General features: G+C 43.9%; 1 protein-coding gene across 1 annotated transcript in view; it reads right to left on the bottom strand.

The window, feature by feature from the left end:
* The window catches only part of PKD1L1 (polycystin 1 like 1, transient receptor potential channel interacting), a 1079023-nt gene that overhangs the window by 39213 nt on the left and 1014337 nt on the right, over positions 1-25473 (bottom strand). The window contains exon 64 of the mRNA XM_069216140.1: positions 4156-4313. Coding sequence (XP_069072241.1) covers positions 4156-4313 — 158 coding nt within the window. The remainder of the gene's footprint in view (positions 1-4155; positions 4314-25473) is intronic.

Here is a 25473-nt window from a genome sequence, read left to right as displayed (position 1 = left end):
ACCCTGGCACTAGCCAAGGTGCCCCCACATTGTTCAGAGCCAATTCCCTGAACTTTGTGGGTGCGGGGACACCATTACACGCGTGCACTACATATAGGTCACTACCTATATGTAGCTTCACAATGGTAACTCCGAATATGGCCATGTAACATGTCTATGATCATGGAATTGCCCCCTCTATGCCATCCTGGCATAGTTGGCACAATCCCATGATCCCAGTGGTCTGTAGCACAGACCCTGGTACTGCCAAACTGCCCTTCCTAGGGTTTCACTGCAGCTGCTGCCAACCCCTCAGACAGGCAGCTGCCCTCCTGGGGTCCAGCCAGGCCTGGCCCAGGATGGCAGAACAAAGAACTTCCTCTGAGAGAGGGTGTGACACCTTCTCCCTTTGGAAAATGGTGTGAAGGCAGGGGAGGAGTAGCCTCCCCCAGCCTCTGGAAATGCTTTGTTGGGCACAGATGTGCCCAATTCTGCATAAGCCAGTCTACACCGGTTCAGGGACCCCTTAGCCCCTGCTCTGGCGCGAAACTGGACAAAGGAAAGGGGAGTGACCACTCCCCTGACCTGCACCTCCCCTGGGAGGTGTCCAGAGCTCCTCCAGTGTGCTCCAGACCTCTGCCATCTTGGAAACAGAGGTGCTGCTGGCACACTGGACTGCTCTGAGTGGCCAGTGCCACCAGGTGACGTCAGAGACTCCTTGTGATAGGCTCCTTCAGGTGTTGCTAGCCTATCATCTCTCCTAGGTAGCCAAACCCTCTTTTCTCGCTATTTAGGGTCTCTGTCTCTGGGGAAACTTCAGATAACGAATGCATGAGCTCAGCCAAGTTCCTCTGCATCTCTCTCTTCACCTTCTGATAAGGAATCGACTGCTGACCGCGCTGGAAGCCTGCAAACCTGCAACATAGTAGCAAAGACGACTACTGCAACTCTGTAACGCTGATCCTGCCGCCTTCTCGACTGTTTTCCTGCTTGTGCATGCTGTGGGGGTAGCCTGCCTCCTCTCTGCACCAGAAGCTCCGAAGAAATCTCCTGTGGGTCGACGGAATCTTCCCCCTGCAACCGCAGGCACCAAAAAGCTGCATTACCGGTCCCTTAGGTCTCCTCTCAGCACGACGAGCGAGGTCCCTCGAATCCAGCGACTCTGTCCAAGTGACCCCCACAGTCCAGTGACTCTTCAGCCCAAGTTTGGTGGAGGTAAGTCCTTGCCTCACCTCGCTGGGCTGCATTGCTGGGAACCGCGACTTTGCAGCTACTCCGGCCCCTGTGCACTTCCGGCGGAAGTCCTTTGTGCACAGCCAAGCCTGGGTCCACGGCACTCTAACCTGCATTGCACGACTTTCTAAGTTGGTCTCCGGCGACGGGGGACTCCTTTGTGCAACTTCGGCGAGCACCGTTTCACGCATCCTCGTAGTGCCTGTTTCTGGCACTTCTCCGGGTGCTACCTGCTTCAGTGAGGGCTCTTTGTCTTGCTCGACGTCCCCTCTCTCTTCAGGGCCAATTTGCGACCTCCTGGTCCCTCCTGGGTCCCAGCAGCGTCCAAAAACGCCAAACGCACGATTTGCAGCTAGCAAGGCTTGTTGGCGTTCTTTTGGCGGGAAAACACTTCTGCTCGACTCTCCACGGCGAGAGGGATCCGTCCACCAAAGGGGAAGTCTCTAGCCCTTTTCGTTCCTGCAGAAACCTCAGCTTCTTCTGTCCAGTCGAAGCTTCTTTGCACCCGCAGCTGGCATTTCCTGGGCATCTGCCCATCTCCGACTTGCTTGTGACTTTTGGACTTGGTCCCCTTGTTCCACAGGTACCCTAGATTGGAAATCCACAGTTGTTGCATTGCTGGTTTGTGTCTTTCCTGCATTATTCCTCTAACACGACTACTTTGTCCTTAGGGGAACTTTAGTGCACTTTGCACTCACTTTTCAGGGTCTTGGGGAGGGTTATTTTGCTAACTCTCACTATTTTCTAATAGTCCCAGCGACCCTCTACAAGGTCACATAGGTTTGGGGTCCATTCGTGGTTCGCATTCCACTTTTGGAGTATATGGTTTGTGTTGCCCCTATCCCTATGTTTCCCCATTGCATCCTATTGTAACTATACATTGTTTGCACTGTTTTCTAAGACTAGACTGCATATTTTTGCTATTGTGTATATATATCTTGTGTATATTTCCTATCCTCTCACTGAGGGTACGCTCTAAGATACTTTGGCATATTGTCATAAAAATAAAGTACCTTTATTTTTAGTATAACTGTGTATTGTATTTTCTTATGATATTGTGCATATGACACTAGGTGGTACTGTAGTAGCTTCACACGTCTCCTAGTTCAGCCTAAGCTGCTCTGCTAAGCTACCATTATCAATCAGCCTAAGCTGCTAGACACCCTATACACTAATAAGGGATAACTGGGCCTGGTGCAAGGTGCAAGTACCCCTTGGTACTCACTACAAGCCAGTCCAGCCTCCTACACTTTTTCTCACATATGCGTGGAACAACAAATGTAAACCTCGCACCAAATTGCAACGACAGACCTATTTACTTTGCTAAGGTCTGTTTTTACTTTCTTTTCTGTCTCCAGCCTACAGTCGGCCTCAGCTACTTCCTGCTTATTCTCCGTTAGGTTTCCTGATCCTGTAATTTCTTTTCACTTTAGTTCTAGCTGATTCCACCTATTGTTCTCTTTTCTGTCCTGGCTCCCTATGCTTCAGATCCCTCTGCCCACCAACCTGTCACCCTCTCTGTCATCTCTCCATACTACTTCTCCTTTAATTCCCTTCTTCTGCCTCTTAAGAATTTTTGATTGTGTCACTGTTGCCCCGACTTCCGCATTTTTTGTGTTGATGCGGGCTCTCCTGTTTACTTTGTGTTCTTTGTCTCTCTTATGCATTTTTGTACCACCTGCTTCCTAGTGTTTGGTAGCTCCCAACAAGCACCTTATAATTTGCTACTCATCTGCCTGTGCTCGTGTTTTTTTTATCGTACCTTTCTCCTGCTATCCTCAGTCGTTTATGTGGATCTACAATTCTCCGAATTGAGATTTGCATTTCTGAAAGCTAAGCTTTGGTTCTTGTACTATCTTAAATTCAGCTACATTACCTGTATTCTACTCTAAAGATAATGGTTTCTGGATTCCATCTGAATATTTTTTCCTCTTAACTTGTCAAATCTAGCGTGTACTCCCAAGTGCTTGCTGTGATATAGCACTTTTGCTCTCATGGATCATTCACTGTTAATTTCCTGGACGTATAGGGCCTTGTCTCATATGTATTCTCCTTCTTTGTACACTATTCTCAAGGCACACCATTCACACTTCTGTGAATTTTCTTTAGTAGGCTTTACTAGTGACCTGCACAGGTTCCTTGAGCTTCCTTAGACCGTTATGAAGCGGTCAATTTAAATAGTCTACTAACGAGTTGTACTTGTCTGAGTTCTGCCCTTTTCTCTCTAGCTGATACATTCTCATTTCTTACTAACCCTGACTGCTGCTGCACTTCCCTTCATGCTTGCTTTCTGCTGTATGCTCAGGACTGTCCTTGTACATGTCCTACACACTACTCTTATTTCCAGCTTAAGTATTTCTTTCATGTTGCTTTGATGACACAGTCGGGTCATCTAACATGAATGAGTTGATAAAATAGTGTGACAGAGTGTTCTTATATTTCCCTAACACATTAATTCAGTTAATAGCAGAACTGAATTTTGAAAGTGTGCTTATGTTCAGTAAATCAAAATAAATTGAACCACATGACATCTATTTTACCTTGATATATATATTCTAATTTATGGTATCCGTCCTTTGGATCGGACTGAGTACGTTTCAAAAACTAACTTAAGAATCGGCATATCCATCCACCATGTGTGAACCAATGTGCCAATCAAAAACTACGGCAGATATCCACATTTAGATTTTTGAATGCCTTTCGGCAGGCCAGAAATGGCATTTGATTGTAAGTAATCTTCACTCCCTCTTTGCTGCTACTTTAGATCTATTTTAGAGGATGCTTCTTTCAAAACAGTTCAAAAGTTGACCCTTGCGATAAACCAAACATAATATTAAACCAAACACACATTGTGAACCTAGGTTACACAGAGTTAGAAAAATAATGTTTTGTTTTCTTTTTTAGGTTTTATCGTTATAATAAATGATACCATGCTTTCTTTACCTCAGTGCTTTTTGGGTTGCAAAACCAGAGTCGGTAGAGGACTCCCTTGCTGAGAAAACATCAGACTTTTCCGGGTCGTTTTGCAGCAATTCTTCCTCGTCTTCGCTGACCTCTTCTCCAACAACCGGCCTCTTGTGGCCTTCTTCTGCTTGTGGATTCTAAAATAAATAGACAGCACAACTGAACATTAAAGCACCTTTTTTGAAACACTAAAGCTTTTGAGTAAAACCAGCATTACACATTTATTGGTACTAAAGGTATACAATATAAATTAACTGGTGGAACTCAGGGTGGAAGGGTGGAAATGTTACTTTTCTCTAACTCCACCACATCAAGGTACCGAGTGTGGTGGATTTAGAAAAACACTTGCCAGAGAGACATTTGCCACATACAGATATGTTTCCTATTGTATGGGAGTAAGCAATAAAACAACTGTTGTGATTGGATCCAAATTAGCTGTTTTATCAGTGTATTTGAGCCAATGCCTATGTCCATCAGTCACATTTCAGGGAATGTCTATTTTTGATTATGTGCATATACTACAAATGTACCGCTAGAGATGCAATACACTGCCAGTACTACCATTCTTTATTCCTTTTGTGAGGATTGTTTGATCTTTTTTGTGCCGTTCCTGTTGTTGTTTTCATGATTAAGAATTCTGCGGCAGTTACACCAACAATCATGGTGGAGCTTTAACTCTTCAAATAGCAGTGTAATTAGTGAACGACGTGGGATTCACATTGCTCAGTTTGCACTAAGCGGCACAGCTCTAAATCAAATGTGCTTCTACTCACGGTGTGTCATATCAGCATATTTTATTATGAAACTTGTTTAAATTCATGCATGGCGATACACTGAACGTTGTGTATGTACATTCGGTAATACTACCGATGGCTGCAGAAACACCGGGCTTGAACAAAACTGGACTAGAATACCTCAACAGACGACTCTCCTCCTACACCCCGACCCACCAGCTTTGCTGACCTTGCCCTCGCCACCGTTCCACGCATCCACAGACGTGGAACACTCTTCCTATCCACCTGCAACAGACACAGGACCTGCTAACCTTCAAGAGACACCTCAAGACCTGGCTGTTCGAGCAGTAGTAGCATCCCTCCCCTCAGCGCCTTGAGACTCTCACGGGTGAGTAGTGCGCTTTACAAATGCTATGACTGATTGATTGACAAAAGCTATGCTCATCCTCCAAGGACAGCATGGCTCCACCAATGCCATAATGTGTTATGGTAGTCTGAGCCGGATGTGCCGATACAATGGTCTAACATGCACCTTTAGCAGGAGGTCTCAGATATTTAAGGTACAACGAATATTTGCTAAAACAAATATAGTGGAAAAACATTGGCATTACAAGGCATGCAAGCTTTTCACCCTAAGTATTCTAAATGTATTGCATACTTTCTCTGAAGGATTTCACTTAGTGCATTCAGTTTATAGTCCATGGTTTATTTTAGATTCATAATTCTGCAGATTATTAGCCATTAACCCTGCCTGCAGCCTACACCTTAGCAATACTTTTCTACAGTGAGCTCCCTACTGTATATAAAAAAAACCTCATTGATCGGTTTGGGGGAATAAGAGGGGCTCCAATTTGTCTTTGCGATAAAATCGCAGCCTAAAAGTCGAATTGAAATCCTCCTCTATCCTTTGCTAGTATGACCACTGTTTTACATTTTGCACACTCAAGTCACTGGCCTTAGCTTCAGTGTTCGTGTTATCTCACTGATCACAACAGGATCATCAATCTACTAGGCCCACACTTAACTGACCTCAGTAACTTGCGTTGTTTCTCTCTCCGCAATTACCTCCTGAAGGCATCTCTGAACATTTCTCTGTGTGACAAGCAAAAGAAGTGACAGTGTGGGACATAATGGTGGATAGGATTCAAGATGGCCACTGCAAGATCATGCAGTATCAGGTCTAGGAAGTACTGTAGTCTCATTTATTTTCTTGTTTCAGCCTTCCAACGTGAAAGGTCAGTAGGTGGAGCGCTTAGAGGTGGCTAAAACAATTGGAGGGAGTGTAAGTTATTATAATTTGCATACTTGGAATTTGAAGGCAGATTGTACCATGGTTAAGATATTAGACACAGTACAAGTCCAGACATATAAAAAACATGCTGAACCTCAACCCCTCAAAATTTTTGCCAGTGAGTACATACAATAGCCTAAAAACATTGTGAAAGGAATAGAAAATCTTCGTAGTTTGTGACAATGATTAAAGTAAAAGCAGTCGGTCTTACTGTTCTTGTACATCTTCTACACGCTGTTCTTATTTCCAGTTTTTGTATTTCTCTCATGTTGCTTGGATGACAGTTTGGAATAGCCTCCCCGAACTGTGCCCTCAAGCTACTTGTAAAGGCATGACCATTACTCTATGAGATCTTAGTATGATAAGACTCAAGTTTAAAGGGCTTAGGCTTGCAAATAAAGTATTTTTCGACAGGTCGAAAAATTTATCTAACACTGCATTGTCTTCTACTGCATTTGTTTCAGATGGCAAACTGATCATTGCCTCAATGAAAATACTTGAAGCAAGAGCTAAAAGTTGAATGGATGGCCAATAGCAATGGATGCAAATAAGCAACTAGATTATGACCATTCTCAGTGTCTACTGCCACAAACATCTCATCTGTTGAGGGGATGAAATTACTTTTCCATGAAACCTGAAGCTGCCGAGTTTGTCAGAGCATTATGTTTTAGGTCCGAAGATTTTAACCTCACCTGGTATCTCATGGAAAAACCGGTAACACTTAGACTGGGATGTGGCATCACTCAGATCAGGAAATATCTGCCGTGTCTGCACACTTTCCTACTTGATGAGGCAGAGCATAACCTTTTAATAATATTGGGCAGGAAAGTAGTACCATTGATGCAACCCATAGAGGACTACGATTATGTTCAAACTGACCTGCATCAAGATCAGCAGCAGCTTAGAAGGTCATTTTGCCACAGCTCTTCAGGACCTTAGCTTCTTGCCCATACTAGAGGATGCATTGGCAATTTAAGCAGTCTGATCTCCCCACCATTGACTGAGAAGAAGGGATAAAGATATGAAGACAGAGTCATTTTGGGGAATGCTGCATTTATTATCCTGAGTCTTAGACATAGATGGCTCAGAATTAGGCTTCTTCTTCATCTCTTGATACTGTTTCAGAACTTATGGCTCACTGTGTAGTGCACAGGAGACTCAGGTGCTGAACTGACCATCTTGAAGGCACATCTGACTCAATAGAAAAATACAGTTAGGTGCCTCCACTGAATCGAACAGGGATCACATGGAAGTGTTTTCATATTTTTTAGGGAGTGAGTGCCAACTTCACGAAATATTCACAGTCCTTATAAGGGGAAACCAAAAAAGTCACTACATAAAGTTGTGCTTATCCCTTTGCTAGCTTGACACCGTATTTATGGAGTACTCAAACAGCAATAAAGTGACAACACAGGGAAAATCTCAAACCAATTCAGAACAGAAAATATTTTATTAAATTAAATTACACCAAAACAACAAATAAAATCCCCAGAACCGGGGTTATGAATTTTTTAAGTCTAAGGTTCAAAATCACGCCAAAGGGCATGAAGCAGCAACTGTGGGTATCTGGTTGTCCCAGTCTGGGACAGAGTCACAAATGGAGACTTACTCCGATGGGGTGTGGGCCCGATACAGGACCAGGGACCACATGTGCAAAGTACTTTGCTAGTCGCAAATGGGCTGATTCATAGAATCGGCCCGTTTGAGACTAGAAACATGTTTTTTGGGATGTACAAAGCCCAAATTGCGATTCGGTAACTTGCTGACGAATCACAATTTGGGTTTTGTGATTCAGTATTAGGAAGGGGGCGCGTTCAGGTTGTCCCTTCCTAATACTGAATCTGAATTGTATGTATGATTGTTTTGTGACCATGAATGCACATTTCAAATTGATGTTAAGCCATTCCCAAAGGACCCCTTCCCATTTGTGATTGGAAGCGCAAATCTTTTTTTTTTTTTTAGAGAGGTAGTGGTCCCACAGACCACTGCGTACTCTGAAAAAAAACATTTCATTTTTTGGTTTGAAATGCATGGTCTGCATTAAAAAACACTGCTTTATTTAAAAAAACAGTCAGACATGGTCGTCTGCTGTACCCTGCAGAATTGCAAACAGTGTACTCATCACTGTGGTACATTTTTTTTGGTGACTCGCAATTTGTGATTCCCAAAAGAATCTCAAATTGCGAGTCACAAAACAAAAGGTCATCCATCTGGCCCTAGATATTTCCTGCTGGAAGTTTTCCTTTCTGAATTCAATGTGAAGACAGCGGGTTGTGCGTCCGATCCGGTGAAGCCTTTGGCGAGGGCTGGGTGCTGTAGCTCTGCTGGGCTCCATGCTGCACTGTGTTGGATCTTGTGACGCCTTTGGGGAGGAACGGAGTTGTGCAGCTCTGAGGGGCTCTGGGTCAAGTCCAATGAATGCCCTGATTTGGGCAGGGAGAAGTACAATCTGACTTCAGCCAAGGGTCCAGGATATTGAGGACAGCACTTGGGGGCTCGGAATCACTCCCACAGAGGTTAGCAGATGGGACCAGGTCAGGCACAGTTGGGAATCATCAGCTGAGAAGCAGGAAAGGCCTCTAGAAGCTTGTGGCTCTGTAGCTCAAACAGGAGGTCAGTCAATGAAAAATGTCAATGTTCTAAAAGTGAAATTTTCAAAATAGTAATTTGAAATTTGACTTGACCATTAGGTTGGATTTTTCATTACCATTAAATTGAGTCAGTGAATCAATTCTCTAGCTGGTCCCAAACTCAAAATATGCATCTAAAGAAGAAACAATGCAACCAGTGCTTTTTATGGAAGAGAGAGTCTTGTTACAGTGAAAAGGTATTTTGGAGGTTTTGTCCTGCCAGGACATGTAAAACGAAGTACACAACTCCAACTTTACACCCTGCCTTCTAGGCATTTATGGCCTACCCTAGAGGTGACTTAAAAAGAAGGTTTTGCACTGGCAAAAGGTTTATTTTGCCAGGTCGAAATGGCAGTTCAGAATTGCGCTACAGGCTGCAGTAGCACGCCTCACACAAGTTTTTCGGTACTACTTTAATGGGTAGTACAGTGAGTGATGCAGCCCACTACATTTAATTACCAGACCGTAGGTATACAGGGAGTGCAGAATTATTAGGCAAGTTGTATTTTTGAGGATTAATTTTATTATTGAACAACAACCATGTTCTCAATGAACCCAAAAAACTCATTAATATCAAAGCTGAATATTTTTGGAAGTAGTTTTTAGTTTGTTTTTAGTTTTAGCTATGTTAGGGGGATATCTGTGTGTGCAGGTGACTATTACTGTGCATAATTATTAGGCAACTTAACAAAAAACAAATATATACCCATTTCAATTATTTATTATTACCAGTGAAACCAATATAACATCTCAACATTCACAAATATACATTTCTGACATTCAAAAACAAAACAAAAACAAATCAGTGACCAATATAGCCACCTTTCTTTGCAAGGACACTCAAAAGCCTGCCATCCATGGATTCTGTCAGTGTTTTGATCTGTTCACCATCAACATTGCGTGCAGCAGCAACCACAGCCTCCCAGACACTGTTCAGAGAGGTGTACTGTTTTCCCTCCTTGTAAATCTCACATTTGATGATGGACCACAGGTTCTCAATGGGGTTCAGATCAGGTGAACAAGGAGGCCATGTCATTAGATTTCCTTCTTTTATACCCTTTCTTGCCAGCCACGCTGTGGAGTACTTGGACGCGTGTGATGGAGCATTGCCCTGCATGAAAATCATGTTTTTCTTGAAGGATGCAGGCTTCTTCCTGTACCACTGCTTGAAGAAGGTGTCTTCCAGGAACTGGCAGTAGGACTGGGAGTTGAGCTTGACTCCATCCTCAACCCGAAAAGGCCCCACAAGCTCATCTTTGATAATACCAGCCCAAACCAGTACTCCACCTCCACCTTGCTGGCGTCTGAGTCGGACTGGAGCTCTCTGCCCTTTACCAATCCAGCCACGGGCCCATCCATCTGGCCCATCAAGACTCACTCTCATTTCATCAGTCCATAAAACCTTAGAAAAATCAGTCTTGAGATATTTCTTGGCCCAGTCTTGACGTTTCAGCTTGTGTGTCTTGTTCAGTGGTGGTCGTCTTTCAGCCTTTCTTACCTTGGCCATGTCTCTGAGTATTGCACACCTTGTGCTTTTGGGCACTCCAGTGATGTTGCAGCTCTGAAATATGGCCAAACTGGTGGCAAGTGGCATCGTGGCAGCTGCACGCTTGACTTTTCTCAGTTCATGGGCAGTTATTTTGCGCCTTGGTTTTTCCATACGCTTCTTGCGACCCTGTTGACTATTTTGAATGAAACGCTTGATTGTTCGATGATCACGCTTCAGAAGCTTTGCAATTTTAAGAGTGCTGCATCCCTCTGCAAGATATCTCACTATTTTTGACTTTTCTGAGCCTGTCAAGTCCTTCTTTTGACCCATTTTGCCAAAGGAAAGGAAGTTGCCTAATAATTATGCACACCTGATATAGGGTGTTGATGTCATTAGACCACACCCCTTCTCATTACAGAGATGCACATCACCTAATATGCTTAATTGGTAGTAGGCTTTCGAGCCTATACAGCTTGGAGTAAGACAACATGCATAAAGAGGATGATGTGGTCAAAATACTCACTTGCCTAATAATTCTGCACTCCCTGTATATACTACCATATACTAGGGACTTAAAAGTAAATTAAATGTACTAATGAGGTATATACCAAATGTTACCATGCATAAAAAGAGAGAGCACAAGCATTTTTACCGGTGGTTAGCAGCAGTAAAGTGCAGAGAGCCATAAGGCCAACAGTAAAGGGTTCAGCAGAAAAAGACACATCTGCAGTGATCTTGCAGAAAGGGTAAATTTCCAACAATGTTTCATTTTATTTTACTTTATTTGGGATTTTTGTAAAGTTCAGGTAAACAAACTATGATAGTCTCAGAGTGCTTGGGGTTGTCCAACCATTGTGAGTGACGAGAAACATTATAGTATATTTGAGAAATGGAGGTCAGGAACTAGTTAATCAAGATAGTCCATTGTCGAATGTGACTCCCTCCAGATGAAAGAGCCAAAGTCTTGTGAACCTTGGGGAAGAGTCAAAACCAGTCTTAAAAATATGCCAGGACACAGGAACACACAAGAACATCTAAGGTGTTTGTGGAGAAGCTGTTAATTATCTGAATGTAAGAGTGGTTTTGAGGTTTCTAGAATTTTGAAAGAGGTGTGTTGGGAAGAGCAGAGTATAGGGTGTTGCAATAAACCAGGCATGTTGGGTTAAGTGTTATAGTCTGAAAACAGTGGAACTGTGACAGGACTCTGCTCTGTATACTTATGTGGTGGAATGAAGATTTGGAACGCATTTTAACCTTGGAGGGGGTGCTAATGAACATTTGCCATTGAACATAACACTCAAGTTGTGTATTCTAGTCATTGGGGTTAGGGTTTGGTACCCAGATCATCATGAATGTGGACTAAACTACCTGGCAAGGGGCGATATACATTACGACAGATACGTCTAGCCACTATTATTCTTAACTAGGTTAACTGAAAATTCATAAAAAAAAACAAAGAATATTTTTAACTTGACAGTCTAATTGCTACTTACAGCATTCTTAAGGCCAGAACCAAAACATATGTGTTTTGCTATATAGCCAATCAATAGTGAATTATTTTTTAGAAATGTGGGGGAAGACATGAGGCCCTTCACAAACATTCTCAGAACATTTTACTAACATGTTTGTCACATGGGAACTCTGTAGAAAGGATCTCCTATAACATATGCATCTTCTCATAATATCATTATGGAAATTGCAGGATCGGAGACAGGATTTTCCCAAATATCTGTAGTAGTTAGGCTTTTGAATGCATTTTCACAGGCCAAGGAAAGACCTTTAATTGTATCTACAATCTTCACTTCCTCGTTTGCTGGTACATTAGATCTAAAATAGAGGATGCTATTCATCAAAACATATCATGTGAAACAATTCGAAAGTGGTAGGAATCGGCTATTCAACAAAACCGCATAATGATTCAGTGGTGCCAGAAACCACTTCATTTAGGCTCGTCTTCGGCGATATGTCTAGGCCCCTTGTGCCCTTTCAGTATTGGACTGGTTTAACATCTACATTCTCAATGTACTCAAACGCTTTCAGTAGGGTTACTTCACGTCAGCCAATTTCACAGGGCTATGCTTTAGAAGCTCAACTAACATTTACTTCTTTGGTCTACTTAAATTTCAATAGACATTCTTTGAACTCAGTCCCAAGTAATCAACTTTTTTCGAGTCACAGTAAAAGCTCTGTGTGCTCCATTCAAAGGTCGACATTGGATGCAACATCTGTGGTAGAGCAGTTTACATATATGGTGCAAAATATTTGATGTCTGGTGCACCACAATCCTTTTCTGAAAATGTTTCTCAGGCAATCATTCCATCAGTTCAATAATGTGAGTTTCTCGAGAGTCGTGAATACTTTAAAGCCTAGGGCACTACAACCGCGTATGAACTTTTTTAACGTTAGTAAGTCATGTAAAACACTGGGTGCTTTAATCTGCATCACCAAATGCAGATGTTTTATCACAAAAACATTAAACTGTGATATCGTAAAAAAAAACAATAGAATAGGAGGCAAACCTGACTCTTTGTACTCCACCCACACTGTTTTTTACACTGTTTTAAACGTGGCTTCTTGGATCAATCTGGAAAAACATTTCCAACATGGTATCCAGTGCATCAAGGCAACCCAGAGAGAAACAGTCCTGACTTTCTTAAAAGACCAACAATATCTACAAGGCCTGCGTTAGACCGGGACCCCTTGGTGCAGTTTTATCCGTAACAGTTTTCCTTCACTCCTCTTGTTTCGCTCAGTTAGTTTTTGTTGGCTATAGGACTCAGCACACTTTACCACTGCTAACCAGTGCTAAAGTGCTTGTGTTCATCCCGCCTGTAAACATGGTAAAACTGGCTTACATCAAATTGGCAACTTTAATTTACTTGTAAGTCATTAGTAAAGTGGTATACCATACACCAGGGCTAGTAAATTACATTTTACTACTGGGCAGCACTTATTGTGTCACTCACTTAAGTAGCCCTTTAAAACTTGTCTCAGGGCTGCCATTGCAGCCTTTGTGTGCTGTTTTAAATTGTCATTTCGACCTGGGAAAATAAATCAATTGCTAGGGCTAAACTTTCCTTTTTAATACACAAGTCACTCCTCGGGCAGGCCCTGAACAACCCATAGGGTGGACTGCGCTGTATTTAAAAAGTTCAACATGTACTTTTAAATTATGCATATCCTAGTACTGAAAAGCTCATATTCATTTTCCACTAGTGCAAGGCTTACCTCTCCCATAGAACAACACCGCGTGCCTTATTACATTTATGAGGTGATATCTTTTGTTTGGGAGCAGGTAGAAATTTCATGGATGGTGTCTGAGGAATTGTAATTTAAAATCCTCTTACGCTAAAGCTGGATTTTAAGTAATAATTCGGAAAACATCACTTTTAGAAAGTTAGCATTTTCTAGCCCTTACCATTTGGTGTCTACAGCCTTATCATGGGTTACATGGCTAGGTGTAGTTAGCCTTTGTGTAATCCTCCCAGACAGTTTCACAATAGAAAGTGTGTGTGTTGGCAAAATGGGCTGTCCTGACGATGTGAGAGGTGGAGCGATCATCTGTCACACTTGCACTTCAAAGGATGCTGCTTCTTTCACACTCAATGGATTTCACACTAGCCTATTGTGCCACTAGACAGACTGGGACCAGGGCAAGGAGTCAGAAAATTCCAGACACTTCTGTGGAGGAGGAGGGGGTGACTCTAGAAGCTTCTTGAACATCAAAGGGGGCACCAAATATAAAAAGAGACCTCAGACCCACACTTCAGTACACTCCTTGACCTGTGGATAATAGAGAAGAAGGACTGCCCTGCTGCTAGAAGACCACCCCCTTTGTTTCAGGCCTGCTTTGTTGTCTGAGAAGGAAGAGAGACCTGCACCCTTCAACCCAGGCTGAAGTGACTCCAAGGGTCAGCAGACTGACCTCTTGTTTTGAGCTACAGGGACAAGCTCCAAACGCCCCTCTTCAACTACCCAGCTGACCTGCTGCAAATGAAACTGGCAAAGCCCTGAGTTCCTCATCCCCAATAGCTGACTTACTTGCCTTGGTATGGCATCAGTTGAGCTACTCGTTGAATAAAATAAAAAAAATCCTTAAGTTTTGAGGTCTTCATGACAGCATGCAGATCCGTTCATGACAAGATCTTGCTGCATGACATACTCTTGGTGCTACAGCAACCGCCAGCAACAACCGGCATGGCAAGATGTGCCCTTCACCATACAGCATCAGCAGCCTGTGGTGACCTCCAAATCCAATTTCCAGCAATGACCGTCTAAGATGCCAGACAGGATCTTCGTGCTAAAGAGACAACTATTTGCAATGCGAAGGCCTGCACTTTGTGCCAGAGCGATGACCATCCATAACGCTCTCCCTGCTTTTTGCAGTCTCCTCTACCATGAACATTACTCTTCGCGCTGGACTTCAGAAGGGAACTATTTCAGCAGGACTAACCTTGCCCTTGTATCTGGCCGTTGCTCCAACACAGTCTGCCAGAACCTGTAAGTTTCACCAGGTCACGCACAACCATATATCCGCAGGGAGCCCTTTCTGCTTTCAGACGCTGCACTTACCTTAAATCTTGAAACTGCATATCTCCAGTTCTGCCAACATGAGTTTTGTCATTTTGGTGTCACATAATTTATTACATTTACTATATTTTTCTACATTGGCATGGGATGTTTCTTGTGTTGTATTTTGGCTTTATTACTGTTTGTGTGCTGTAAAAAATACATAACACATTGCCTTGAGTTTAAGCCAGATTACTTTTGTGCCAAGATACCAGAGGGTTAAGCACAAGTTAATTTATTGATTTTTGCGTCCACTGCTAAGGATTGTGGCCGTTGCTTGGGAAGAGCTCACAATTCCCTCAGCCAATAACCTAATTTCTCACAGCCTGGATCAGATCTAAGATCTTAAATGTATCATTGGCACTGGGCTCTCCCTTAAGCTCCTTTGGGAGTTCATATGTACCACTAACGTACAAGTTACTTTCCATCGGTAACAATAAATCTGGTAGAGACATTTTCTAGTTGCAGATTCCTTTGAATCTCCTGTTGTCAATCAATTCCTTAAAGGTCTCTCCATTTGTTTCCACCCACTCAATCTATCATGCCTCAGTGGGGCCTCAATCTTGTCCTTACTTTATTCAAGTGTATTCCATTCGAGCAGATGCACAAGTGTCTATTACGGCTCCTTACTTTCAAGACTGTTTTTCTTGTTGCCGCCACTTCTGCTCTCAGAGTGAGTGAGCTTCAGGCTCTTTCTTCAAAGCCCCCATACTTGTCTATGCACCCTGGCAAAGTGGTGTTGAGCACGAAGGCTTCCTTCCTTCCCCAGGTCATTACACCTTTTCATGTAGGCCAGTCCATCACCTTGCCTCCTTTTTATGCACCCTCACATCCTTCTCATGAGGAGGAGAGACTCCACTGTCTGGACCCAAAAAGAGAGTTGGCGTTCTATCTAAATCATACTAAAGATTTCCAGGTGAACTATAAACTCTTTGTTGGATATGTGTGTGCGAAGAAAGGGACGGCGGTGCAAAAACGTACCATGTCTAGATGGGTACTTCTTTGCATCAAGATCTACCACGATTGGCCAAGAAGCAACCCCTTGAGGGCTTGCGCCCTCATTCCTCCAGAGCAACTGTTGCTTCCACTGCGTTAGCATGAGAGTTTCTGTCCTGGATATCTGCCAGGCAGCTACTTGGGCATCCTTGCACACGTTTGCTAAACTTTACTGCCTCGGCAGTCAGGTCCGTCGGGGTGGCTACTTTGGTCGTTCTGTCCTGAAGGACTTTCTAGTATGATCTTGGTTCACAGCCCACCTCTGAGGATGGCATTGCTTGGGTATCTATTCTAGGGTAAGGAATCTGCAACTAGAAGTCTCTATTAGATATGCAAGTTACTTACCTTCGGTAATGATATATCTGGTAGAGACATATTCTAGTTGCAGATTCCTCACCGGCCCGCCCATCCTCCCCACTCCTGAACCGATTTCTAGGTACAGGGATTCCCCTTTCCGGTAGTTTGGCTCTGGCGCACCAATCTCAGTGTTTTTCGTGGCTCTGTGCTCTGGCGTGGAAAGTCGTGAAAAAAACTCACATCACTGCGCTGAGGCAGTGTCTATGTACTAGTCCCGATGTCCTCACAGCGACTACGACGCACGCAGAGCCGACAGATGCCGCCTACAGACACGCAAAGGTATTTCTCAAAGGAAAAATCTCCGGATACAGTCTGACGCCTGGGGCAAAATTCTAAGGCAAGGAATCTGCAAGTAGAAGTCTCTAACAGATACATGAAATGAATCCATTCTGCACCAGCGGGGTGTCTCACACAACCAGTGATAAATTGGAGAAATGAGCTTAAACCATCCAAGCTTTCTTTCTTCAAAATTAATGGTACTGACGTTCATACTCACACAGGAGTTATAATTCTGGAAATCATTAACCCCTTCACTGCGGGCGTCGGCCACTGGCCGACGCCCGCACTACCTCCCTGGTGCGGGTCACGACCAGTGGGCGACACCAGGGAGGGGGTTAATAAATCCTCAGGTGCGTCGCACCCGAGGATTTATATTTTGTTTTTTTTTACATCCCAGGGAGACACGAAAGCTTCTGTGTCTCCCCCCTGCCCCCCACCCGCCCCTTTGTGACGTCGCGGCGCGCTGACGTTACAAAGTTGATTTCCCCATCGGAGCAGGAAGCAGCTTTGCGGCCGCTTCCTGCTCCAATGGGGAAAACGGCCTTCCCCACGTTCGGGAAGGCCTCGTAAGAAAGGGGAGAATCTCCCCTTTCTTACGAGGCCTTCCTGAAAGTGTTTCTGCTTTGCTGCGATCGGGGGCCAGGAAACAGTTTCAGGAAGGCCTCGTAAGAAAGGGGAGAGTCTCCCCTTTCTTACGAGGCCTTCTGAAAGTGTTTCCTGGCCCTCGATCGCAGCACAGCAGAAGCACAGCTGCGATCGGGGGCCAGGAAACACCACTAGACGCCAGGGATTTCACTTGGGGGGCATATTTTTTTTTTTAAAAAGGTAGGTGCCCCCGGGTAATTATTATTTTTTTTTCAAAAAAATAAAATTAATAAAAATAAATGGACAGGGGGACGCCCGTGGGCAGGGCGACCCCTGTGGGGGCAATTTTTGTTGTTGTAGGGTTTCCCTGGGGGCCATTTTGGCCCCCAAGGAAACCATACAACAACTAAAAAATATATATATATATATATATATATATATATATATATATATATATATATAGATATATCTATGTAGATATATCTATGTACATGGATATATATATATATATAGATCTATCTATAGATATATCTATGTAGATATATATATATATATATATATATATATATATAGATCACTTTTGTCAATATGTGTGTGGTTTCCCTGGGGGCTGCAATCGGCCCCCAGGAAAATCAGACCCACATATAAAAGTGATATATGGAAAATGTCCCTTACCCAGTGTACATCTGTTCGTGGCATGAGACGCTGCAGATTCACATGCTGTGCACATCCCGCCATCTAGTGTTGGGCTCGGAGTGTTACAAGTTGTTTTTCTTCGAAGAAGTCTTTTTCGAGTCACGAGATCGAGGGACTCCTCCCCTTTTGGCTCCATTGCGCATGGGCGTCGACTCCATCTTAGATTGTTTTCCCCGCAGAGGGTGAGGTAGGAGTTGTGTATATAGTAATAGTGCCCATGCAATGGAGTAAATATGTATGTACATAATGTGTTTAAAAGTAATATATTTACAAATTTACAAATGTACAAGTCTGATTTTTTCTCAACTTATAACGGCTACAGGCTCCCGGGGAGGTGGGAGGGCGCATGTGAATCTGCAGCGTCTCATGCCACGAACAAATGTACACTGGGTAAGTGACATTTTCCGTTCGATGGCATGTGTAGCTGCAGATACACATGCTGTGCATAGACTAGTAAGCAGTTATCTCCCCAAAAGCGGTGGTTCAGCCTGTAGGAGTTGAAGTTGTTTGAAATAAAGTTTGTGCTACTGCTTGTCCTACTGTGGCTTGCTGTGTTCTTAGCACATCCACGCAGTAATGTTTGGTAAATGTATGAGGCGTAGACCATGTGGCTGCCTTACATATTTCAGTCATTGGTATGTTTCCGAGAAAGGCCATGGTAGCACCTTTCTTTCTAGTTGAGTGTGCCTTTGGTGTAATAGGCAGTTCTCTTTTTGCTTTTATATAACAGGTTTGAATACATTTAACAATCCATCTGGCAATGCCTTGTTTGGATATTGGATTCCCTGTATGAGGTTTTTGGAATGCAACAAACAATTGTTTTGTTTTGCGAATTGGTTTCGTTCTATCTATGTAGTACATTAGTGCCCTTTTAATGTCTAATGTATGTAATGCTCTCTCAGCTACCGAATCTGGTTCTGGAAAGAAGACTGGGAATTCCACTGTTTGATTTAAGTGGAACGGTGATATGACTTTAGGTAAGAATTTAGGATTTGTTTGTAGAACTACTTTATGTTTATATATCTGAATAAAGGGTTCTTGTATAGTAAATGCTTGTATTTCACTTACTCTTCTGAGAGATGTGATAGCTATCAGAAAAGCTACTTTCCATGTTAAGTACTGTATGTCACATGAGTGCATGGGTTCAAAAGGTGGACCCATAAGTCGGGTTATGACAATGTTGAGATTCCACGAAGGAACTGGTGGTGTTCTTGGTGGGATAATTCTTTTCAGACCCTCCATAAATGCTTTTATGACTGGGACCCTGAATAATGAAGTTGAGTGCGTAATTTGCAGATAAGCTGAAATTGCGGTGAGATGTATTTTAATGGATGAAAAAGCTAACTTTGACTTTTGTAAGTGCAGTAGGTAGCTGACGATGTGTTTAGCAGATGCGTGTAATGGTTGAATTTGATTATTATGGCAGTAATAAACAAATCTTTTCCACTTATTTGCATAGCAATGTCTTGTGGTTAGTTTCCTAGCTTGTTTTATGACCTCCATACATTCCTGTGTAAGGTCTAGGTGCCCGAATTCTAAGACTTCAGGAGCCAAATTGCTAGATTCAGCGATGCTGGATTTGGGTGTCTGATCTGTTGTTTGTGTTGAGTTAACAGATCTGGTCTGTTTGGTAGCTTGATATGGGGCACTACTGAGAGGTCTAGTAGTGTTGTGTACCAAGGTTGTCTTGCCCAAGTTTGTGCTATTAGTATGAGTTTGAGTTTGTTTTGGCTCAATTTGTTTACTAGATATGGAAGGAGTGGGAGAGGGGGAAAAGCGTATGCAAATATCCCTGACCAACTCATCCATAACGCATTGCCCTGAGAGTGAGCCTGTGGGTACCTGGATGTGAAGTTTTGGCATTTTGCGTTTTCTTTTGTTGCAAATAGGTCTATTTGCGGTGTTCCCCACCTTTGGAAGTAAGTTTTTAGTATTTGGGGATGAATTTCCCATTCGTGGATCTGTTGGTGATCCCGAGAGAGGTTGTCTGCTAACTGGTTTTGAATTCCAGGTATGAACTGTGCTATTAGGTGAATGTGGTTGTGAATCGCCCAATGCCATATTTTCTGTGCCAGGAGACACAACTGTGTCGAGTGTGTTCCTCCCTGTTTGTTCAGATAATACATCATTGTCATGTTGTCTGTTTTGACAAGAATGTGTTTGTGGGTTATTATAGGTTGAAATGCTTTCAGCGCTAGAAATACTGCTAGTAGTTCTAAGTGATTTATGTGAAACTGTCTCTGCCGAGTGTCCCATTGTCCTTGGATGCTGTGTTGGTTGAGGTGTGCTCCCCACCCTGTCATGGAGGCATCCGTTGTTATTACGTATTGAGGCACTGGGTCTTGAAAAGGCCGCCCTTTGTTTAAATTTATAGTGTTCCACCATTGAAGCGAGGTATATGTTTGGCGGTCTATCAACACTAGATCTTGAAGTTGACCCTGTGCCTGTGACCATTGTGATGCTAGGCACTGTTGTAAGGGCTGCATGTGCAATCTTGCGTTTGGGACAATGGCTATGCATGAGGACATCATGCCTAGTAGTTTCATCACTAATTTTACCTGTATCTTTTGTTTTGGGTGCATGGCTTGTATTACGTTTTGAAATGCCTGTACCCTTTGTGGACTTGGAGTGGCAATCCCTTTTGTTGTGTTGATTGTTGCTCCTAAGTATTGTTGTATTTGACACGGTTGTAGGTGTCATTTGTTGTAGTTGAGTGAGAAACCTAGTTTGTGAAGGGTTTCTATGACATACTTTGTGTGTTGTGAACACCGTTGTTGCGTATTGGTTTCGATTAACCAATCGTCTAGGTACGGGAACACATGTATTTGCTGCCTTCTGATATAAGCAGCCACTACTGCCAGGCATTTTGTAAAAACTCTTGGCGCTGTTATCCCGAATGGCAACACTTTGAACTGGTAATGTACTCCTTGGAATATAAACCTTAAGTACTTTCTGTGGGAAGGATGTATAGGTATATGGAAATATGCATCCTTTAGGTCTAGTGTTGTCATGTAGTCTTGTTGTTTGAGCAGTGGGATCACGTCTTGCAGTGTCACCATGTGAAAGTGATCTGATTTGATGTAGATGTTTAGTGTTCTGAGATCTAATATAGGTCTTAGAGTTTTGTCTTTTTTGGGTATGAGAAAGTACAGGGAGTAAACTCCTGTTCCTTTTTGATGAATTGGTACCATCTCTATTGCATCTTTTTGCAACAACGTTTGGACCTCCAGTTGTAAGAGTTCCATATGTTGTTTGGACATGTTGTGTGTTTTCCGTGGGACATTTGGAGGGAATTGTAGAAACTCTATGCAATAACCATGCTGGATAATGGCTAGGACCCACGTGTCTGTTGTTATTTCTTCCCAGTGTTTGTAGAACTTGGTTAGTCTCCCCCCCACTGGTGTTATGTGTTGGGGATTTGTGACGCTGAAGTCACTGTTTATTTTGTGGAGTTTTGGGACTCTGGAACTTCCCTCTACTCTTTGGGAACGGTCACCCTGTATATTGTCCCCGAAAACTTCCCCGCTGATATTGACTCTGATAAGTGGGCATTGTTTGTGAGGCTGAGGGTTCTGTGCTCTGTCCCCGAAAACCCCCTCGAAACTGTGATTTCCGAAAAGTGCCTATGCTCTGTGGGGATTAGAGTGCGCCCATGGCTTTAGCCGTATCTGTGTCTTTTTTGAGTTTTTCGATAGCAGTGTCCACCTCCGGCCCAAACAACTGCTGTCCGTTAAATGGCATATTCAGCACGGCTTGTTGTATTTCCGGCTTGAATCCTGATGTACGCAGCCATGCGTGTGTTCGTATGGTCACTGCTGTATTTACAGTCCTAGCAGCTGTGTCCGCTGCATCCATTGCTGAACGTATCTGATTGTTCGAGATACTCTGTCCTTCCTCCACCACTTGTTGTGCTCTCTTTTGGAACTCTTTGGGCAGGTGTTCTATGAAATGTTGCATTTCGTCCCAATGAGCCCTATCATATCTAGCCAGCAAGGCCTGTGAGTTGGCAATGCGCCATTGGTTGGCTGCTTGTGCAGCAACCCTTTTCCCCGCAGCGTCGAACTTCCTGAGGTGTATGAGTTCGCTCTCTTGCGAGCTGCCCCTACTACCACTGAGACAGGTGTTAATTGCTGCGTGATGTACACAGGGTCTGTTGGTGGCGGTTTGTATTTCTTCTCCATCCTTGGAGTAATGGCCCTGCCCTTCACAGGCTCCTGAAACACTTGTTTGGAGTGTTTCAGCATTCCCGGTAGCATAGGGAGACTCTGGTACTGGCTATGTGTGGACGATAGTGTGTTAAATAAAAAGTCATCCTCAATAGGTTCTGCATGCAGGGTGACATTATGAAACGCCTCTGCCCTTGACACCACCTGTGTGTAAGGCTGTACTGTCCTCAGGCGGTGACGGTCTCGCTGGATAACAGTCAGGACTGTTATCTGATACTGGCGCATCATAAAGATCCCATGCGTCGGGATCATCCTGACTCATTCCAGTATGAGTTGGGGACTGCATCATTGGTGGAGTTGCTACCGGTGATGGTTGTGGTGAGCGTTGTGGAGATGGTGGCGGGGTTACTTGTCTTGCCACCTTTGCCTGCGGCTGCTTGTCTTTCTGTTGGAAGGCAAGTTTTCTTTTCATTCGAATTGGGGGAAGAGTACTGATCTTCCCTGTCGCTTTTTGTATGTGGAGCCTTCTGAGTGTATTCTGGCTCTATTGTCTCTAGTTCCTGTCCGAATCTGTGTCCTTGCATTTGTGAGGACAGGCCCTGTTCCTCTGTGTAGGAACTTGATTTCGGTTCCGAGGCCGGATGTTTCGGTATGGAAACTTTTTCGGCTGTCTTTTTCGGTTCCGACAACACTTTTTTGATCTTCGGCGTACTGATCACTCGGTGCCGACTCATTTCGGTGCTGCCCTCTCGGTGCCGAGATTGCTCTGACCCGGTGTCTCGGGGTAGAGTCTGCTCTGTGTCGGTATCTAGACCGGAGTCGGATGACTTCGACACATGCATGCACTTTTTCGGTGCCGATGGTCGGTCACCTACTTTTCGGGTTAAGCCATGGCCTGCTGGCGGTGGCGTCCCCTGGGCTTTAGTGGTTTTTCCGTGAGTTTTGTGTATTGACGTCTTACTCACGGTTTTCGGCGTCTGTTCGGGATCGACCTCGTCCGAGTCCGAATCCTCGATGGAGAAGGTTTCTTCTTCCTCTTCCAAGTGTTTTTGTCCTGTCGGCGCAGACGCCATTTGTAGTCTTCTTGCTCTTCGGTCTCTTAACGTCTTCCTCGACCAAAACGCTCGACAGGCCTCACAGGTATCCTCTGTGTTCTGGAGACAAACACAAATTACAGACCAGATGCTGATCTGTATAAGGATACTTGTTGTGACATTCGGGGCAGAAGCGGAATGGAGTCCGTTCCATTAGCCTTGAAGACGCACGTGGTCGGGCCGACCAGGCCCCACCGGGGAATCGAAAACCCCGAAGGGCCACCGGAGCTCTTCAAAATTCGGTGTTGATCTGTTGTAACTAACCCGATACCGAACGCAAACAATACCATCAAATTTTCCGAGATTTTAACTAACTTTCCGAACCGAAACGCGGAGCGAAAAGGAACACGTCCGAACCCGATGGCGGAAAGAAAACAATCTAAGATGGAGTCGACGCCCATGCGCAATGGAGCCGAAAGGGGAGGAGTCCCTCGATCTTGTGACTCGAAAAAGACTTCTTCGAAGAAAAACAACTTGTAACACTCCGAGCCCAACACTAGATGGCGGAATGTGCACAGCATGTGTATCTGCAGCTACACATGCCATCGAACATATGTATATATGTATATATATATATATATGCATATATATATATATATATATATATATATATATATATATATATATATATATATATATATATATATATAGATTTGCCGCCAGTTGTCTTGCAGTTGCAGCTTGCGTCTTCAAAGCAATGCACATACTTCAACTGACGCTTTTCAACTGTAGCTTTTAGGCAGCAATAAAAAAGTCAAGTAAGTATTGTGACTATGTTTCTGCTACAAAAGGGTCAGACTTGTCTAGTGGCAGTTTTAGTGCCATAAAGAAGCGCAGAAGGTTTATATGCCTACTGCAAAGAGCAAATCTGTATTTTATGTAAATAAATGAGTACATTAGTAAAGTCAGCCATTACCTGCGCTATAATACCAATGAAATGTATGTGCGGGGTGGAGGGCGGCTCTGGAGAGATGAAGGGCACTTTTGCTGGGTGGTAATGAGGGAATCCGAGGAGGAGGAAGTGGGAGCACCAATAATGATTTTTGGACTGGACGCAGGAGGTGCTAAAGACTGTGACGAATGGTATGTGACAAGGTGTTTTTTGAGTGTCTTGAAAGAACGTGCTGATTGAGGGAAGAATCGCAGGTAAGGTGGCCTCAACTGTTGCACGTATCTCACACACACCACCGATTTTGTGACTGTCTACGTAGGATAGTGTTTTAGAGCAACAGTTTAGCCAATAGCAGAGATGGCATCTTGATGGATGACTGCTGCCGGCACTCGGGTTATAGAGGACAGCTCTGACATAGGATCAGAGACCGAGACATCAGATACTGAGACAGCATCTGAGGGATAGGACAATGGCGCAGACTCTGGGAGTGATTTTTCAGTCGGAGGAGTCCCATTCGATAACTCCTCTTCCAGTACATTATGAGGGAGGTGATGAGGACAGTCCTGCTGTCCCTTCGCAAGCAGTCTGTGCAACTGGGTAATAGTGGGTTAGCCCAACCCAGAGAGCAGGTGAATGCGGCGGCAAGCAGAGAGAGAGTGCTCTCTTGGGAGCTCCCCAATTTAGTTCAGCCCCAAATTCCACAGCCCAAATCATATTGTGGAGACAAAAAATTATCTATGGCAAAACAAACTGGTTATGTAAGGCAGGCACCTGTGTTTTTGGTCCTGGGTTCGGCAGCCATATGGAGAAAAACACTAAACCCAAACATTTCTGGAAACTAGACATCCACTTGTGTGGATTCCCCAAAGTTTTCTTACCCAGAATACCCTGCAAAGCTGAAATGTTGAATAAAAACTCTATTTTTCTCGCATTTCTGTCACACAAACTACAGGAATATGCTGGGATCCACAAAATTCCTACCACTCAGTGACTCCTCACCTGTCCTGATAAAAACACTACCCCACTTGAGTGCCTACACCTAGTGCCTGCGGCAGGAATGGATCACCCCAGGGTCAACAGCTGCCTCATGTAAGGACCAACATTGACCGTTGTGTGTTCTATTCCTGTCGCGGGCACCAGGCCTACCCACACAAGTGAGGTACCGTTTTTATCGGGAGACTTGGGGGAATGCTGGGTGGAAGGAAATTTGTGGCTCCTCTCAGATTCCAGAACTTTCTGTCACCGAAATGAGAGGAAAAAGTGTTTTTTTGGCCAAATTTTGATGTTTGCAAAGGATTCTGGGTAACAGAACCTGGTCAGAGCCCCACAAGTCACCCCATCTTGGATTCCCCAGGTTTCTAGTTTTAAAAAATGCGCTGGTTTGCTAGGTTTCCCCAGGTGCCGGCTGAGCTAGAGGCCAAAATCCACAGGTAGGCACTGTTTTCTATGAAAAAATGTGATGTGTCCACGTTGTGTTTTGGGGCACTTCCTGTCGCGGGCACTAGGCCTACCCACACAA

This window comes from Pleurodeles waltl, chromosome 2_1 (genome assembly GCF_031143425.1).
Source record: "Pleurodeles waltl isolate 20211129_DDA chromosome 2_1, aPleWal1.hap1.20221129, whole genome shotgun sequence".
NCBI lineage: Eukaryota > Metazoa > Chordata > Amphibia > Caudata > Salamandridae > Pleurodeles > Pleurodeles waltl.
The sequence above is the reverse complement of the archived record's forward strand: the minus strand, read 5'-3'. Positions and strand labels throughout refer to the sequence as shown.